The sequence below is a fragment of the Papaver somniferum genome, unplaced genomic scaffold (assembly GCF_003573695.1).
Source record: "Papaver somniferum cultivar HN1 unplaced genomic scaffold, ASM357369v1 unplaced-scaffold_84, whole genome shotgun sequence".
NCBI classification, from domain to species: Eukaryota; Viridiplantae; Streptophyta; class Magnoliopsida; order Ranunculales; family Papaveraceae; genus Papaver; species Papaver somniferum.
This window is the reverse complement of record NW_020651415.1, coordinates 1440010-1460591: the sequence shown is the minus strand read 5'-3', so window position 1 is coordinate 1460591 and position 20582 is coordinate 1440010. Positions and strand designations below refer to the sequence as shown.

The window sequence follows — 20582 nt, the reverse complement described above, 5'->3', positions numbered from 1 at the left end:
TTTTAAAAAAATTGTCGTTGAGTCATTATCTATATAAAGACAACTTCTTTGAGTCATTCCCACATCACACACTTCTCCTAGAAGATGGAGTGGGATCCGGAAGTAGACGTGAAATAGGATCCGTATGAAGATTTGTGTCTCGTTAAATCGTTGCTAATACGTTCCATGAACGTACGAATGAAATCTATTCAATGTTTTGGAAGAGAGTTAAAGGGTTCTTTTATGGGCGTAGCGGGAATCCCAATAATCGGAAATGGAGAGACTTGGCATTTCGATTCAACTACCTAAAAGTGCAATGCGAGAGTATGTTAAAGTTAGAAATATGGTGTACCAACATCATCCACAAGCTCCTCTTAGGGAAAAAGTGAGTAATCCGATAATATTTATACTTATGTCATCGTTAAAAGTTTGCATACTAACACTTAAAAATTCATTGAATTTCAGCTGGAACGTTACAATGGGCTATGGAGAATTCGTAATGGGGAAACTAAGTTCATTCACCACAATGAATATACGACGTTGTATCGACGTGCTCAGAGTTTCATTGACGAACATTTGATGTGTCAAATTCTAGAATTCCCATACTGAATCCTATATATGTAATACGCTAATTTCTTAAATTATGTAATGAATATTTTGTTTCTGAAAGTAAGATATAATCGGATTATGTGGGCATATATAAACACCGATTTCAGTAATCGGTTTATGTGGGTATTGAAAAAACCCGATTTTGGGTTTACTTCGTCATTTGAAAAACTGAACCAAGAATCGGTTTCCAACTGCACTAACATCAACCGATTCTGGATCGAGTTTTATTTTTTACTTTTTATTATTTTTTTCAAGTTTTGATGATGAATTAATGGTAGTTGATTTCAGGGTTAACTTGATTAAACATCATTTAATCACCCAAATTAGAACTAATTAATCAGGGATAGTTTTGCTATTTAGTAATATAATTGGATAAGGGTTATCCATTTTATTTCAAAATATTTTTTTTTCTTGTAGTTGTAGGCACAAATAATCACACTAGACCCCAAATTAGCCAGGCTGATCAGGACGAATTACAGATAATAGACGCGAAACAGTTTGATAAGGGTAAAGAAATGGAACAAAACTAAGGGTAAAGAAATGGAACAAAACGGTGCGCACGGATTTATTCTAGGCAGTAGCTTTAGTGGAAAGTGCTCCACATATACACTTTAGTACCATATACCATACGCAGAACACTGATATTCAACCTTGCATATGTATGTGATAATATTAATTGATAATTTAACCAGAAGCGTAGAGGTATGAATTCAGATCTCCCGTAATCTGCTGGTAGCAAGCTAGATAAGCAAAAGGAACCGGAGAATACTCATTCATCTTCTCATAATCTATTGTCCAATTCACGATTCTTCCATGTCCACTGGCCTTTGTATTAACTACAAGTGTCACGTTAAACTTCTTGTAATCATTCAACACGTCTACTTCTACTAAACTATGATAAATCGCACTTGTTTCATTTTAGTTGCGAGAAATCTCACAACTACACCCTTAGCAAAATCTATAGAATAATCTAAGAAATCATCGTAAGAATCTCAAGAACTTTTATTAAAATTTTAGAATAAGTACAAAGATATGAGAAAACCCTAACTTGGGAAATAAATCATCTTTCTCTACCCTAAATATCTTGTCTAAGCTCTCTAAAAAGATCTATCCCTTTTACAAAGACATCGTATCCTTATATAGGAGTTTACATAGCGGAGGACAGCTAATAAAGCCCATTATTTCGGATCTGACATGCATATTTGTCGCATAGGATTTATTATTACCGCACGGTTTCTATACTGCCGCATAGATCTTCACATTTTATTCGTGATTAGGTGACATCATCTGGTTCGCCATCTTGAATATGTTGTATGCGATCGTACTCGCTTATCACTTAAGGGGTTACTTCGCATACTAAACGGGTGTGCGATATTTTGTACCCACATTTTGTCTCTTCTCTTATCGTTCTTTTGAAGAAGGAGCGATGAGAGAGATTCTAGATTTCTTTTTGCCGCACCTATTCATCTTTTCATATTCAATCAGTTAACCTTTACCCGAGTTCTCGACATGGTAGTCCACACGTGTTTTTTTCACCATTCATTATCAGACACGTCTTTAATAACCTCCTCTTCTTATCCGCTCATTAATATTCTTAATGGAAGAAATCTCTCGGGAATTGGGATGAGAATCCTTTATTTACAGCTACACGTTTTCTCTTTTCTCTTTTTACCTTCTCTCACCATTTTTCTCTATAACTTTCTTTTTCTCTGCAACTCTCGTTTTCTGCTGTTGTTGTTCGTCTCTTTCAGTAGCTTACCTTTGATTCTTCTTCTTCATTATCACTTATTTCGCATCTTCTTCTTGTCATACTACCAACCTTATTTTCATTCTATTTTTAACTCTACTCTTCATCATCTCCCTGATCATCTTAATCATCAATCTGATTTTGATCATCATCCTAATTATTTTTGATTTTTCGGCTTTTGTTGCTTTATTCACATTACCATTCTCAAAATGGTTCTCAAGGCAGATTGGAAGAATATTAAGGGTTTTTAGAAAATGCAGAAAGATTTGGAGCATAAGGGTTTCACATTATCAATTCATCATGGATCAGAACTCACTTATTCTCTCAATCCTAAATGGTTTTCGCTTGAACATTGGAGTGACAAAAAAATCATCCTTTCAGTTGGTCTGCTTCTCGTACGCCTTCCCATTCCATTGTATGAGCATCAAATTCCTATTTTCTATGATCTTCTATCTGACGCGAGGTTTTCGCACAGAGTATTTCAACTGAGTGGTGATAGCATTCGGATAATGATGGAATACGCTCTCCGTGCGGCAGGGTTGGAATCTATTTATCCAAGAGATGTAAGGAAACCATAATACGCAGACAGAGAAATTATTTGTGCAGAGTACACACTCGAGAACTTCTTTACCTATTATGATGTTGCTATTATGAAGAATGAATCGACCCGTTGGGGTATTCGTTTGCAAAGGAAGAGAGGTTTCGCATATGACAAAAAAAATAATGCGAGACATTGATTTTCACGAATCATCCAATAAATCCGCACGGAAGTCGAAGGATGATTGTTGGATGAAACACCCTGTTATCCTAGAAGGTCCTTACATTACTGGTAAGGGTGTTCATGGTTCCATCAATCCGATCCCTGAGAGGTTTTCCACTTATAAACCTTGGGAGTTCAGTTGGATTAACATTACTTGTGAGTTTCTTTTATATGTTAAGTTTCACAAGAATTTTTCACCTTACTTATCTTTCTCTTTTTCTGTATTGTTATAGAATGCCCGTGTGTCCTATGCGGTCACTAGTGATTTGCATAGGAAGGTTCTCCACTTGAGACTGAGAATCAGAAAGTCAATGACGAGCTTTCCACTTATAAGAACACGGTGGTTGCTCTTCGTGAGAGGAACAATCAATTAGTGGGTATGTGCTTTTTATTTATTTTCCTTTTGATTTCTTTGCAGTGCCTCTGCCTTCTTTTAATTGCTCGTGTTCGCTGAAATTTACAATTTGACTGACGAGGCGTCTAATTTTGCTGATGATGAGGAGATTCTTTTTGAATACCTTAATTTTTCTTTGAATAATTCCCCAAATGAAGGTCTTGAGAACCTTAGTTTGGATGCACTTCGCTCGAAGTATAGAATCCTTAATAGAGATCATAGGTCCATGCTTTCTGTAAACAACAGTTTTCAACTTCGCATCCGTAGAGGTAAGGAGACAATATCAATCTTGGAAGAGAAAAATAACGCGCTTATTACTGAAAAGGATAAGGCTATTCTTAAGGGTGTTGAAGCTTTGAAAAAGTTTCATGAAGCTCAACTCCAGATTCAGGTGGAAAGAGATCAGTCTATGAGCGAAAAGAGCAATGCTCTTTTCGCTAGGGAGAATGAGATTCACTCTCGTCTGCTTATAGAAAATGATGATGAGTTTGAATGCGCTGTTTGGGTCATTGATAGGGATAGATCTAATTTAGGTGAAAGTGTTATCTTAGAGGCTGATCATGATGAATTGGTTAGATATATTATTTTTGAAAAGAAGGTTGTTTATAGTTTTATACTGTTTTCATTTTTGTGTTGTTTTCTGCATTTCGCTTGCTTACGCCTCTAATATTTTTATTTCTTTAAGCTACTAGAAAGAAGCATCTTGAGGAGATTGAAAACTTGAAGAAGGAGCTTTCCAATAGAAGTGATAAATGCCACAGGCTTAAGAGAAAGCTGGTGACTACTGTGTCTAATTTAACTAAGGATGTGGTTCGTATTCGGGATGCGACCATTAAGGAAGTCTGCACTGATAACAATATCCCCACTTTAAATTATAACTTCATTGAAGTCTCCGATAATGAAGATGATTATGAAATATCTGATAGAGAAGCAGAGTATGAAAAACATGAACAAACTGAAGATGAAGATAATGGTGATTCTGAAGCTGAAGAAAGAGGTGAAGATCATATGGGTGGGAAATACCCGCACTTTTCGAATTCTATTTTGCTTTTTCTCTCTTCGCCTGTAAAGTCTTACTCTTTAAATCATGTTCTCTTTTTCCAACCTCTGTACAATGGTTTCCCCGCGACTTTTGGGATTTGAATTTATATTCTTTTTCTATTTTCGCATACTTCAATTCTGCAATCTGTTATTAATTAAAAGCAAAGTGTTCTTCCATAGATAATAGTATGTAAAGTATAACATGTTCCTTAGTCTATCATATGGGGGCGAATAACATTCTTTTATATGCTTGCATTCCTATTATTGCCTCTATTAATTGCCATAATATGATTGATTTGGGAATTCATTGTATTATATTTCTAATACATTTATGTATCATATCTGGGTTACCTTTATTTTTTATGCATTAATGTTTTCTTCCTCAGCTATATCTTGTGCGAATGTTTTCGTATCTATGCATTATCTTGTCTCTTAACTTTATTTTATATGCGTGCGCTAGTCTTTGAGCTTCTTTCTTTTCTGTAAAAAAATATTGATCTTAATTTTGTTTTTCTCATGAGGTCTTATTGTGCCTCCCTAATTAGAGGTTTTATTTTTCCTAAATATATTATTTATTCTTGTGCGACGAGATCGCAGGAAGTCTTTACACTTTCATGTAATGACCCATTGATCTCGCCTTATTATTTCTTGTATTATTGCCTCTGCAGGATATATTGTCGCGTAAATACGACATGCCTATGCTCTCCTTTGAGTCATAGCCCCATGATATTTATGTCTTTTGAAACAATTCATCTCCCTAATGGAGGGTGCCGTCCTTGTTGATCTCGATACTCTTTTCCACAACATCAACCATTAATCTCTCTCTGCGCTTGATTTGTTGTATGTATTTCTTCCAGTTTCTTCGCTTGCTCGCGCGTTCTTCACATTTATCAACATCTATATCATGAAAAGTCTTTCCTTCATTTGGATCTCCTCTTATTACTCCAACACCTTGAGGTAAAGAGAATTTGATGCATTTATGGAAAGTTGAAGCAACTCCTAGGATATTGTGTAACCATGGTAGGCCTATTAATGCATTATATGGAGACTCGACATCAACTACGCAGAATACTATTTCTGTTGTTATGGTTTTAAGTGGGATTCGCATAGTTGTCTCTCCTTTTGGTTTGTTTGCAGATCCGTTGAAACCATAAATCTTGTAAGTCGATGTAGTGAATTCATCATCTCTTCCGCCCATCGTAATGTAATTGTGATAAAATAGTATATCTAACGAACTATCAGGATCTATCAGTATCCTATTTATAGCCCACGTGTATGCATCATCAACTTCTTCCTCATCTCTCTTTGCTTTATGGTTGATTTCCATCTTGACCACTAATGGGCTCTCATGCGATTCTCCACCTTCTGGTATTTCTTATGCGTTAAATAAAATTGGTTTCCTCTGCCAGTCCTTCAATGGTGATATCTTTGCGAGATTGAGTATTTCTTTTCCATCATTCTCTTGCGTACACTCTACTTAAGACATTATCGTGAAAGTCTTTTATGCTTCTTGATGAATGTATTATGGAGTTACAGTATAAATTTTTTTCTTTCGCTCCCACTTCAATCAAGTAGGTTGCATTTCCAACTTCCATTCCTGACGCATGCCCTTCTGGTGGTGGTGGTGGTAAATTCTGTTGTTGATGCACTAGGAAATGATTTAACTTTCCTTCATCTATCATCCTTAGTATGACTTTATGTATATTTCAACAATTTCTAGTAGTATGATCATGAAAGCGATGATAAGCACAAAATTCCCTGCTTCTTCTTCCTAAGGTGGTTCATGACCCACATTTGGTGGTTCTGGTATGTCTTCCATTAAGATCACCGCTTCCCATATTTTGTCTATTGCAGTATTTAAGCGCGACATCTTGATCTCCTCCCATACTGTTTTATTTCCTCTTGAGCCTTGGTTGTGGTATCTATTCTGTCCTCCATAGCCTTCCGCTTGGTTATTAAGTGTTTGAATTTTTTTATTGCCTACATTGTTATTGTATTGCCTTTCTCTATCTTCTCTTTAGTACACCTCCTGATATCTATTGCCCATGGCCACTAGCTTTTGGTTATCTTCTATTATCATCTTTTGTTAACACCCTTGAGACGTGCTTGCAACTGTGTTTGCTATTTTTGGGAGTAGACTTGCGTTCCCTTCTTTTGCATTTGTATTCGCAACAGGATAAGATTTCATTTCTCTTTGCTTTTCTTCAAGATCGATGTACTCTTCTTAGTACTCGCGTAGTTCTGTCATTAATATGGTATCTTTGATTCCGAATATCTACGTATACAACAAGTCTGTAGGAAAGAGTACGTTAATAAAACCTAGTATGAGTTTTTCTCCTCTACTCTTCCAGCCATTTCGCTACACATAGTTCACAACAAGTGGTTAAGCTTCGCAGGCTCTCAATGGTTCTTCTTCGCAGGCTAAACACCTTCTATATTCCTGGATGTAGCACGTTGTTACTGATGTATGCTCCCAAGAATATGGTATGTATATGATTGAATGATTTTATAGTTCCCATGGGTAGGCCCTCAAACCACTTCAAAGTTTCTCCTGTTAGACTCGCAGGAAAATATTTGCATAATATTGCATCATTATCTTCCCACTGCAATAAAGACCTGCTGTAAGCTTTTATGTGTTGCACTGCACATGTGGTCACATCGAAAATATTGCTGAATACTGGCATAACACATTTAACTGGTATCATTTCTATTTGGTTACTCCTTGCGAATGGTGTTTTTCCCACTTCTTCTATAGCTTCATCAAATTGTCGCCTACCTCCATCTCTTCTTGTTGTCATCATCGCTCTAACTTCCGCTAGTTCTCTTAATATTTGTTCGTTCAAGATTTGATATGTATCCTACTGCATTGGATTTGATATGCCTGTTTTGACGCATTGCTTCTTGTACTTCCCGCTCATCAGCTTCTTCTCTTCTTCTCCTTCGCCTTTCTCTTTCATTCCTTGCATTGTTCCATTCGTCATTGTATCTTTCAGCCTCATCTGTACGGTCACGTCGATTTCTTAACATTTCTATCCCTTGTAATATCATGCTTCCTTGTTCTTCATCAGTTTCATCATCCTGGTCCTGATGCGTGCGATAATGTTCACCTTGGTATTCATGTCGTTCACCTCTATGATCTTCTTGCATGCGCTAGTTTTCGCATTGTTGTACATATCGATCATCATTTTGTTGTTGCTCCATGCGGTTATCATCACGCTGTTCTTGTATATTATCATCTACCATGTTGTTCTCTAAAAGCTGCTCTTGTCTGACATCTCTGCGGTTGGATCTGCTACGCCTTGATGTGCTCCTACTAGTTCTAGATCTTGAAATTGTATGAGTTGTACTTCGTGACCTTTACTCTTGTAATCTGATATTCTCTTCTCTTAACTCATTGTTCTGACGCGTAAGATTCACACGTACATATTCTTCTCTCCTTCTTTCTGCGGCTAATCTTTGTCGGAGATCCTCTATGGTCATATTGTCTTCATTATTTGTTATTGGTCCTCCATATCCAGTTCTTTGCTATCTACTTATGTTGAATATGTGTGTGCAGTATGAACACTTACCCTATCATAGTCTATGGTGTTATTCTGCACCGGTTCACGGTGAGGCTGAGTTTGGACTTGATTTCCTCGATTGTTTCTTTCTCCCATCCTTGATGATTCAACAATTTCACTTCTTCTTCTTCCAGCGATTCTTCTGCTCCTCCTAATTACTACCGTTTGTTCTGTTTTAGATGTTGGGCTCACCATTTGTGTATTTGTGAACGATGTTTTCTCTTGACGAAGGAAAAGGTACTTTCTAAGGAATTGAAGTCTTTACTGAGAAAATTATTTTTCTGAGATGAAATCTTTGGTTCAAACTTTTAGATCTAAACTTCCAAAACTCTCAAGGATTATTAATGCATCGATGAAAAACTATGAATAATTTTAAACTTGTTTTTAAATAAATTCAACAAGAGGGTATATCATTCCGAGCTGATTTCTAGCGCCAAAATGTAGTTGAGAGAAATCTCACAACTACACCCTTACTAAAATATATATAAAAATCTAAGAAATCATCATAAGAATCTCAAGAACTTTTATTAAAATCTTAGAACAAGTACAAAGATATGAGAAAACCCTAACTTGGGAAGTAAATCATCTTTATCTCTCCTAAATATCTTGTCTAACCTCTCTAAAAAGATTTATCCCTTTTACAAAGGCGTCGGCTCCTTATATAGGAGTTTACATAGTGGAGGACAGCTAATAAAACCCCTAATTTCGGATCTGGCGCGCGTCTTTGTCGCATAGGGATTTATCATTACCGCACGGTTTGTATACTGCCGCATAGATCTTCGCACTTTACTCATGATTAGGTGACATAATCTGGTTCATCATCTTAAATATGTTGTATGCGATTTTATTCGCTTATCACTTAAAGGGTTACTTCACATACTAAATGGGTGTGCGGTTGTACCCACATTCATCGTTATATGTAGATCTCTCCTTGCAGGAAAGTGGTTTACCCTCTGCTCAAACAAATGAACACATTAATATGACCGAAAATAAATTTATATGTAAGAAATTTAATATAACAACTTTAATGTATTATTGATTACTATGTAAGCATACCAAGAATATATCCCCACTCCTTTCCTAAACAGAAGTAGTTCCATGTCCCTCGACAGCTTTGGCGCTAGTGAAAATACGAGGGATTGCACTTGGAGGATCTTCATGGTGCTTATATAATTTGTAATACTTGTCGGCGTTGCAGTTAACCTCCGATTCCATAAAAACTTTTCCAACAAGACCTGATATACCATGAGGATGAGTCATTTCAGATAGTTGATACTGATTGGTGCCTTAGCTAAATATTAGGGACCTAGGATTGTTGTGATTGTGATGAAAAGTGATGTTAGCGGAGTGAGTTTATAAAGAAACAACCAGAAAATATAGGAATGAATTGATAAAGGGTAATGAAACTGAGCTGTGTTTGGGGCAACGATCATTCAACGAGCACTATCCTGCAAGGATAAGATATAGACAAGAAAGAAGGACTTTCAAACACGATAAGATTTTATGGATAATGACGACAATCAAAAACACTTCCGATCTACCAGGATACACTAGTCCAAAGGACTTTCAGACACGATAATATTTCTTAAAGGTTGTATTGTCGCATGGTTCTAGCTTTTTAAATAGAACGAAAAAAAATTTGGGACCCATACAGTATCCTACAGTAGGGTAAAGTTTTGTTTGTTGGATTAACTTCAACATAGAAGTCATTAACAAGCTGGTTAGGACAAGATTAGGAATTTGATGTAATCCTAAGGGAATTAGAAGTCATCTAGTTCTAAGAAAAGGAAAGACATGTAATAAGGTAATAGGACTAGGAAAAGGAATTCATAGTTCTATATATATATGATCACCAAAGTTGTGGTTGATCATATGAGCAAGATTAGAGCTTCTGTTTAGTTTTGAGAGATTTTCTAAACATCAATAAAGAGAGTTTTCTTTATATAAGCTAAGTTTCATCTTGAAGTTGCCATTAATTGGTATCAGAGCTTGTTTCTGAGCCAGGGAAAACGAAACCACCATTGTGGGTGCAAAACAGTTCACGCCACCATCAATACAAGTTCCAATCCTCAACGCCACAAACTACACAGTATGGGCCATGAGAATGAAGGTACTGATGAAAATCTACAAGGTATGGGATACAATTGAACCAGGAACAGATGATGCAGATAAGCACAACATCGCTATAGGATTACTCTTTCAAGCAATACCAGAATGTCTTGTTCCACAAGTTGGTGAACGGGAAACTTCAAAGAAAATTTGGGATGCAATAAAGGCACGTAATCTCGGAGCTGATCGAGTTAAAGAAGCCCGTCTGCAAACCTTAATGTCTGAATTTGAAAGAGTGAAGATGAAAGACACTGATACTATTGATAGCTTTGCAGGAAAGCTATCAGAGATAGCCTCAAAAGCTGTGTCACTTGGACAATCCATTGATGAAGATAAACTGGTAAAGAAGTTTCTCAATAGTTTACCAAGATCCAAGTATATTCATATCATAGCTTCTCTCGAACAAGTCTTAGATTTAAAGAAGACTAGATATGAAGATATAATTGGAAGATTGAAAGATTGAAAGCATATGAAGAGAGAATCTTTGATGAAGAAAACAATGGAGAAACTCAAGGAAAACTCTTGTACATAAACTCTTACCAAAAAAACTCTGCGACAAGAGGAAGAGGTCGTGGAATAGGTGGTAGAGTAAACAAAGGCCGATGAAGGGGAGGAAGGTTTAACTCACAAGATAGAACAACAAGTTAGAATGATCAAAACCAAGGGAAAGAAAAGAAGGATAGATCAAACATTATTTGTTACAGATGTGATAAACCAGGACACTTCTCCTCTATATGCCCTAAAGAATACAAAAGATGGAAGAAGCAAACAAGAATGAAACAAGGGAAGCAGATACAACTCTTTTCATGCACGAAGTTGTATTCTTAAACGAAGGGAAACTAATACCAAAGAACTACGAATCAAAGGATGGAGAAGAAGGAATCTGGTATTTAGATAATGGAGCCAGCAATCACATGACTGGTAAGAGACACTACTTTTCTGAACTCAATGAGAAAATCAAAGGAAAAGTGAAGTTTGGGGATGGATCTTCTGTAGAAATTGAAGTGAAAGGATCAATTATATTTCAGAGCAAGACCGGAGAACAGAAGCTTGTCACAAACATCTACTTCATCCCAAACTTACAAATCAACATTCTAAGTTTAGGACAAGCTACAGAAGTTGGATGTGATGTTAGAATGCGACAAGATTATCTAACAGTTCATGACCCAAGTGGAAGACTTTTAGTTAGAGTCTACCGATCACAGAATAGACTCTACAAGATAAGTCTCATGATTGGAAGGCCATTGTGTCTGAATATGAGACTGGAAGATCAGACAAGGATGTGGCACGCATGGTTAGGACACATAAGTTTCAGAACCTTAAAAACTATGTCTTAGAACAAGATGGTTCGAGGGATACCACAGATAAACGATGAATCAAGGATCTGTGAATCATGTTTAGTTGGGAAACAAACGCGTCAAGGTTTTCCAAAAGCAACAACATTCAGAGCCTCAAAGCCATTAGAGATTCTTCATGCTTATTTATGTGGTCCTATTACACCACAAAACCTTGCAAATAACAAATACATATTTGTTATTATAGATGACTTCTCAAGATATATGTGGTCTATTCTTATGAAAGAAAAGAGTGAAGCATTTGACAGATTCAAAGCTTTCAGAAATCTGATAAAAAAAGAGTTAAAAGAGGAGGTCAAAATGCTTAGAACTGATAGAGGAGGAGAGTTCACTTCCATAGAGTTCAACAAGTTCTGTGAGTCAAATGGAATCAAAAGGCAACTCACAACACCATATACACCACAACAAAACGGAGTGGTGGAGAGGAGAAACAGGACTCTAATGGAGATGACAAGAAGTTCTTTAAAGGCTATGCAGATACCTAATTATCTATGGGGAGAAGCTGTACGACACTCCACATACCTAATAAACAGGATACCTACGAAAGCTCTGAAAGACATGACTCCATATGAAAGTTTGCGAAAGAGAAAACCAAACATAGATCATTTAAGAGTGTTTGGTTGCAAAGCATACGCAAAAGTTGATTCTGCAACTCTTAAGAAACTGGATGATCGATCTCAGACTCTTGTGCATCTAGGAATTGAGCCTGGATTCAAAGCTTACAGATTATTCAATCCAACAACGAAAAGATTAATAGTGAGTCGAGATGTGGTATTCGATGAAAAAGAAAACTGGAACTGGAAAGAAACTAATGATGGACCAAGTAGGGATCCAGGAATGTTTCACATGAGATGGGGTCAAGTAATTGATGCAGGAGAAGGACCCATAATCACCAACATTGATGAAAACGACGATGATAATCAAGAACAAGAAGAGAACATCGAAAACGCATAGAATAACGAAGAAGAAGAAGAAGAAGAAAACGATGGAGCTCAAGTAGCTCAATCTATTCCACTGCGAAAATCAACAAGACGGATACATAAGCCACAGTATTTGGAGGAGTATGTTCTTCAAGCCATGGAAGAATGTGAGATAATGCTACTTTCTGTTAATGACGAACCAAGGAGCTTTAAGGAAGCAAAGGTCTCGTATAAATGGACACAAGCATGTAGAGAAGAAATTATTTCAATCAACAGAAACAAGACTTGGTTTCTAGTTGATAAGCCAGGTGGGGTAAAAGTGATTGGTCTTAAGTGGATCTTCAAAATAAAACGGAATGCTAATGGTACTGTCAATAAATACAAAGCAAGGCTTGTAGCTAAAGGATATGTACAAGAATCATGCATAGATTTTGATGAAGTTTTTGCACCAGTTGCTAGAATTGAAACAATACGCTTATTAATTGCAGAGACAGCATCAAAGTCATGGGAAATTCACCACTTAGACGTTAAGACAACATTCTTACATGGTGAATTGCGAGAAGATGTGTATGTTGAACAACCAGAAGGTTTTGAAGTAAAAGGACAAGAGCATAAGGTTTATAAGTTATCAAAAGCTTTATATGGTCTAAGACAAGCTCCTCGAGCCTGGAATACAAAGTTAGATCAAATCTTAAGAGAAATCATATTTGTTAAGTGCTCTAAAGAAACATCAGTATACAGAAGAGAAGAAAAGGGAACGCTTCTTGTGATTGCAGTCTATGTAGATGATCTATTTTTGACTGGCAACTCCCTTAAGGTGATCAATGAGTTCAAGAGAGAAATGTCATCAAATTTTGAGATGTCAGACCTCGGAAAACTCACTTATTACCTTGGCATAGAAGTCCATCAAGGAATAGATGAGATTCAGATTAAACAAGAAGCTTATGCAAGGAGAATTCTGAAAGAAGCAGGACTTGAAACTTGTAATCCAACTAAGATACCAATGGAGTTTGGGATTAAAGTTTCAAAGGCACAAGAAAAAACTGAGATTGAGCCAACGAGTTATAGAAGAAATGTTGGATGCCTAAGATACTTATTACACACAGGACCATATTTGGCTTTCTTTGTGGGAGTAGCAAGCCGTTATATGCAGAGTCCACGCAAGTCTCATGGTGATGTAATAAAGCATATATTGAGATATTTAAGAGGAACAATCAGCTGTGGATTGAAGTATGGTCGAGGAGGATCAAAAGGAATTGTTGGATATAGTGACAGCAGTCATAATATTGACCAAGATGATGGAAAAGGTACAACTGGTCATATATTTTATCTAGGAGAATCACCTATTACATGGTGTTCACGGAAGCAAGACACTATAGCCCTCTCATCCTGTGAAGCTTAGTTTATGGCTGCAACAGAAGCATCTAAACAATCAATATGGCTTCAAGAATTATTGGGTGAAATCAAAGGAAGAGAACCTGAAAAAGTTCTCATCAAGATTGATAATAAGTCTGCAATTGTACTCACTAAAAATCCAGTGTTTCATGGGAAGACGAAACACATTCACAAAAGGTATCATTTCATACGAGAATGTATCGAGAAGGAGATCATCAATGTTGAACACATACCAGGACCTGAGCAGAAGGCAGATATATTAACAAAGGCATTGGCTCGGATCAAGTTTGAAGAGATGAGGAAATTAATAGGAGTACAAGATTTTTCACAAGCACAGTTGAAGCTTAAGGGGGGAATGTTGGATTAACTTCAACATAGAAGTCACTAACAAGCTGGTTAGGACAAGATTAGGAAATTGATGTAATCCTATGGGAATTAGAAGTCATTGATGAGTGCTAAATAGTGCATATTTATATATATTTTTGTTGGCATTTAACTCATCTTTTGTGCATTAATTCTACATTTTATCCCATATTCTGTATTTTCATTGTTTTCAAGAATAAATATTTTTCTTACTTAATTTTGCATTTTTAGGTAACAAATAAAATCTGGATGAAGTGCGGAGCAAAAAGAGCAGAAAAGTAGTGAAAAGCCGGGAGGAATTACGCAAGGAAGCCGCGAAGAATGTTGCGCACAAGACCAAAAAGCTAGGAATGGGCTCAAGAAGGAAGAATTGTTCTTAAAGAAGATATGGGCTTGGCATACCCAAGGCCCAAAACCCTTACCCAAATCTATTTCCTTTATCCATACCCATTTCCATGAGAGCCGTCAGATTGGATCCATCTTGTCATCCAACGGTCGCTCCTATGCCTGTGCATCAAATCCCGATGATTCCGCCCAACACTTCAGCACCTAACCTAATCTAGCACCGTTGACTTCGTTGTGTTCCACATCCAACGGTCGCTACAAACTGCTTCTCTCTTAGCCGTCCGATCTACCTACCATCTCCATATCCAGCGGCTCAGCTCGCCAAACATCGAACCAGATGCTCCCGCTTCACACCCTAGCACCGAATCCTATTATCCACCCAAACAACCCATTGCCCCAAAACTTCATCTCCTTCACCCGACAGTTGCAGAGCTCTGCAACTCCACCACCTCCCCTCTCTGCCGCTGTCTCTTCCATCACCACCTCCACAACCAGCCGACCAAGAGACCTATCGAACCCCCTAGTCTATCTCTCTCCCTCGTAGCGTCTTCTCACATAGGTGCTAAGATTAAGAGAGGCAGGCTTAGGGTTTCGCTCCAAGATAGGGTTGCAGTACATCAATTGGAGCAGGAAGAGCATCAGAGGGACATCAAGAAACATGGGTCGAGCAGAATTCACACATGGGTGAGAGAATTTGATTTTCCCCAAATCAATTTAGGGTTTTCAAAATTAGGGTTTTTTGTGAAATTAGGGATTTTGTTGTAAGCTATAAAAGGGAAGCTGTAGAGAATGCAAAAACTGTTCTTGGGTCATCCAAGTAACCATCAATTAGGGTTTATTTTAGGTTTAATTTTAATTTCAAATTTCAATTTTAATCCAATTTCATAATTAGGGTTCTTGTTCACTGTGTAGTGTTTGATGTTTTAGTGTTTAATTGTTTGATGTTTTGTTAGTCTAATGCTCTTAGTTGTATAAATTCACTGTTAGCTTAATGTTTAATTTCTGTTTAGCTTTCATGTCCTGTTAGTGTTTAGGTTTAGTGTAATTTCTGTTCATGTTCTAATTCACCACTAGGGTGAAGATGAAACCTTAATTCCACTGTGTAGGAGACTACAATTCTGGCCTCTCATCACTTTGCTCTCACATTGTATGTCAGGCATACATTGTAGTTAGGATACCCCTGTGATTGAAAGTGCAGCAGCCCATGTTAATTGATTATGGTCCAAACCTTAGACTAGTTATGCTCTAATCAGATAGTTAGTACTTTGGGAGGATAATTTAGTTGCAATTGGAATTTCCGACTTAGTCTAGGTTAAGAGGTGGAATCTAAACCCTAGTTTGCCATCAACCTTCCCTGTCATCCACAATTCCATCTTCAACTGTTTAGCTTTGTTTTCTTGTTTTCTTTCACTTGTTTTACCTTCACTGCTCACTGTGGTGTCTTAACATCACAATCTTTACTTGTTTCACACACTCACTGTCCATTATTCATCTTGCCTCACTGTCAGTTGCTGTTGCTTCAACTGTCAGTGTTGAACTTGCTTCAACTGTCACTTTTGTTGTTCTTGTTTAAAGTCTCATGATTAGTAATCTGCCCTGGTTAGTGTAATCAGTTAGAAATTGGTTACAATAAGAAAAATAGCACTTGCACCCCCTTGTCCCTGTGGAACTGACCTGTGCTTGCCCTGTGTTGCTTGCCGACACTGTGCACTTGCAGTTAGAATTTTTAGGATCATTTCTAGTCCTACCAGTCATCTAGTTCTAAGAAAAAGAAAGACATGTAATAAGGTAATAGGACTAGGAAAAGGAATTCATAGTTCTATATATATATGATCACCAAAGTTGTGGTTGATCATATGAGCAAGATTAGAGCTTGTGTTTAGTTTTGAGAGACTTTCTAAACATCAATAAAAAGAGTTGTCTTTATATAAGCTAAATTTCATCTTGCAGTTGCCATTATTGCTACTACCACACTAGTAGTCTATCAAAGAGCAATGGGTAGAGGGATGCATGTGATTAAAAGGCATACACCTAACAGTCAAAGCGAAGCACAGGCACGTCATTTTTCTTAGCTCTATTCAATCGTAGACTCAAAACTTAACTTTTTGTTCAGTGACTTACGTGGAACGAACGTCGGTCGTAGTTAGTGTTAAAATTGCCATAGGTAACCTCCTCGGCAACCGGCATTTTCTGTTGTCAACATGCCTTCTTGTTTAACTCAAAGTACGTTCACCACTTGGCCACACAACCCCCAATCAAATGTACTTCTTATTACAGCATTAACCAGTTCTGCAGCTGCAAGCGATAATTCGATCTTCTGTTCAAAAAGTAATCAATTTCTGCGACACTTTAACTAACCGCCACGATTTCAAACATCTTGTTGGCGGTTGAGACTACTTGTTGACGGTTGAGACTATTAACCGTCATCTATCTTTGACCATCACTGTACTTGTAATTTCATCTCTTTTTAAAAAGTTGCGTACTACTAAACAAGATTTTAATGAGTTCTTTTCCTTCATGAATGTAACAGTTCATTCTAACACATACTTAAACTGAAACTAGAAAAATAAAAATAAAAATAAAATAAGAATTTTATTACTGAATGATATGGATTTTACTAACACCCAAAGGCCAACACTACAGTATCTTCTTAATCATGTACGTACATCGAGGATGAGATTTGGAATGAAGACTACTTTTCTTCTTTCAGGATGTTCTTATTCTTCCTTGTAATCTTATTATGACATCAATATTGTCCCCTAAATATGAGATTTCTTGTAGGGAGTACCTTTAGGAATTTCCAGTTGGTATTTCCACATTTTTGTAAGCTAATTCTGCTCCAACAGCGCAATGATATCTAATACATGATCATCAGTTAGGAAATTCTGCTCCAACTGCGCTGTGAGTTATCTAATACATATATGTTAATATAACATACTGCCAATGGCAAGAGTTGGAAAGCTTTCGTTCCCTTGGACTGAGAATCGAGGCACCTCCCAAAGTTTCTTAGGTACAATCAGTCTATCACTGTGAATTGACATTAACTCTAATTTCTGGCCACAATTCTTTGGAAAATACATATATCTGAAGTGTAAGGAGAACATTAGACGTGAATTCAACCTCTTGTGATGTTGTTGATTTCATTGTTGCTGTTGAAATGAACAGGTTTATCACTTTTTCACACTAATGCGTACGGTACGCTTTGTTATATGCACAGGGAGAGCCATGCGAAATCTTAGATAGTAGTAACAATCCAAATTACACAAATAACACATTATTATTACGCATTGAAAATTACAGACAGGGGACGAGAAACAATCGATAACAAAAGAAATGAAGAAAATCATGCGTACGCACGCATTTATTATACGTAATAGGTCTAGTGGAAACTCCACATATAGACTTTATTACTATCATTTACCACTAATGGGACAGTGATATTCATTTTTGGATATGTATCCGGCGGACATATCCATTAATAATTTAATCAGAAGCACAGAGGTGAGTGTTCAAGTCTTCGGTGATCTGTTGGAAGAAAAACAGATATGGAATAGGAACTGGAGAATCCTCATTTATCTTCTCATAATCAATAATATACTTCACAATGCTTCCATGTCCATCAGCCTTCGGTTCAACGACAAGTGTTAGATCGAACTTTTTGCAATCATTCATCAATTCTCCTTCGAATATGCTATGATATATCGTCCTTGTTTCATCCGTGTACGTAGTTTTCTCCCTGCAAGTAAATGTTTTACCCTCTGCGTACACAAGCACATAATATAACCCTTAATCAATTTTAAGTGCACGAATGAAAAGAAAGAAAAGATACAATAATTTTGATGTATTGATTGTCATGTAAGCATATACCATGAATATAGCCCCACTCCTTGACGCAACCAGCAGTAGTTCCATGTCCCTCGACAGATTTGGCACTAGTGACAATATGGGGGACTGCGCTTGGAAGATCTTCATGCTGCTTATATATTTGGTAATACTTGTCAGCGTTGCAGTTAACCTCGGATTTGATAACAAGTTTCCCAACTAGACCTGAAATACCATGAGTCATTGCTAGTAGTTGATACTCAAGGTTCCCTTAACTGAATATTATGATGATTGTGGTTGTGATGAAAATTAGTGTTAGCTGAATGAGTTTATATAGAACCAACTAGAAACTACAGGAATGAATTGATAAAGGGTGGTGACTCGATAATGAGCTGCATTTTTAGGGCAACGATCATTCAACTAGATCAATCTATCCGGAAAGAAAAGAGATTTACAGACAAGAAATAATTTTGTGAGATTGTAGTTATAGATTGACATTTAACAACTAGTATTGTGTTGAGATACTAGTACCTGAAATTTAAAAAGAAGTTTTCTTACAAACAGTTAAGGATCAGCTTCAAGTAATGAGAGTACATGGTAGAGTTAGTCCTAAATCAAAATTAAGCAAATCGTTCAATGTACATTACATATTTTAGTATGTTATATATGGTGTTTCGTTGATCAACACAAATCATATACTATATCAACAGAATCATATCATGATCAACTGTATCCATTAAAAGTGAATGTTATGTACATGTAGTGTGGGGTTTAGTAAGTCGCCACTGTCACCTGTCAGTCCATGATGGCCTGCAGATGTGAAGCAAAGGAGAATTAGATCGGATGAAACCACATTTACATTCTCGACAGAAAAAAAAAATAAAATAAAAAATAAGAAATTTAGAGACAAGAAAAGATTTGGTGAGATTGTAGTTATATATTGACCATTATGTGCGATTAGATACCAGGCTAAAACTCTGAATGAATTCTTCGTAAAAAACGGTTGAAAGGATCATCTCAAGATAGACAGATGATTGCACATACTACATCAAATTACTGCCTAGTGCGTCCACAGAAATGAGGGTTCATGATTGAGTTAGTTTTTTATTTTTATTTTGATAAAGAAGATAATATATTAGAGAAAGGGAAGAATATACAGAGAAGCTTCTTACTTGCAAAAGAAAAAACAACGAAAAAAATTACAATATTAAATAAAAATTACATCCCAATTAAAGACTAAAGAGCTTAAGTTTCCTCTTAGACAAGATTTAAAAATTGCAGCCCATGAAAGTAGCGAAGCTGTAGCACTCTGACAAGCTTGATCGATGCTTTTCGACTTCTCATCAAAAGTCCTTGAATTTCTCTCCAACCAGATACACCATAGTGCAACAACAGGTATTAAAGCTGAGACAGTTTTATCATGTTCAGGTAATTTAATGGGAAAAATATCCTTTGGTCCCTTTTTAGGTGGGTCCATGTCTGTTTAGTCCTATGGTAAGACGTCTTTACTGTTTGGTGCATAATTATTTAAAAATGTAAAACAGATAAAAGTACCCTTCTGTGTTAATTTTTATTTATTTTCTTGTAGCAGTTCACTCGTCAAAATGAACTCTTGTTAGTTTCTACTTATTTTTTCAGAAAACATATAAATCAAAGTTCATTCCAGAAATGAACTCCATATAAAAACCTAAAAAAATCAGAGTTCAATCATGAAATAAACTCCATATAAAAACCTAAGAAAGACAGAGTTCATTCCAGAAATGAACTCCATATAAAAACCTAAAAAAAACAGAGTTCATTCCAGAAATGGACTCCATATAAAAACCTAAAAAAACAGAGTTCATTCCAGGAATGAACTCCATATAAAAACCTAAAAAAACAGAGTTCATTCCAGAAATGAACTCCATATAAAAACCTAAAAAAACAGAGTTCATTCCAGAAATGAACTCCATATAAAAACCTAAAAAAACAGAGTTCATTCCAGAAATGAACTCCATATAAAAACCTAAAAAAAGCAGAGTTCATTCCAGAAATGAACTCCATATAAAAACTTAAAAAAAGCAGAGTTCATTCCAGAAATGAACTCCATATAAAAACTTAAAAAAAGCAGAGTTCATTCCAGAAATGAACTCTATATAAAAACCTAAAAAGTAGAGTTCATTCCAGAAATGAAATCCATATAA

At 36.4% G+C, this 20582-nt stretch overlaps 1 protein-coding gene across 1 annotated transcript; it reads right to left on the bottom strand.

Annotated features, from left to right (window-relative positions):
- Nucleotides 1–17838: 17838 nt before the first annotated feature.
- LOC113345895 (major latex protein 149-like) lies at nt 17839–19876 on the bottom strand. The gene is made up of 3 exons (XM_026589546.1): nt 19663–19876; nt 18445–18645; nt 17839–18335 (listed from the first exon to the last, which is right to left on the bottom strand). Exons 1-3 carry the CDS (start codon nt 19874–19876, stop codon nt 18061–18063), a joined length of 690 nt encoding a protein of 229 aa, XP_026445331.1. The 3' UTR covers nt 17839–18060.
- Between the last annotated feature and the right edge of the window lie 706 nt (nt 19877–20582).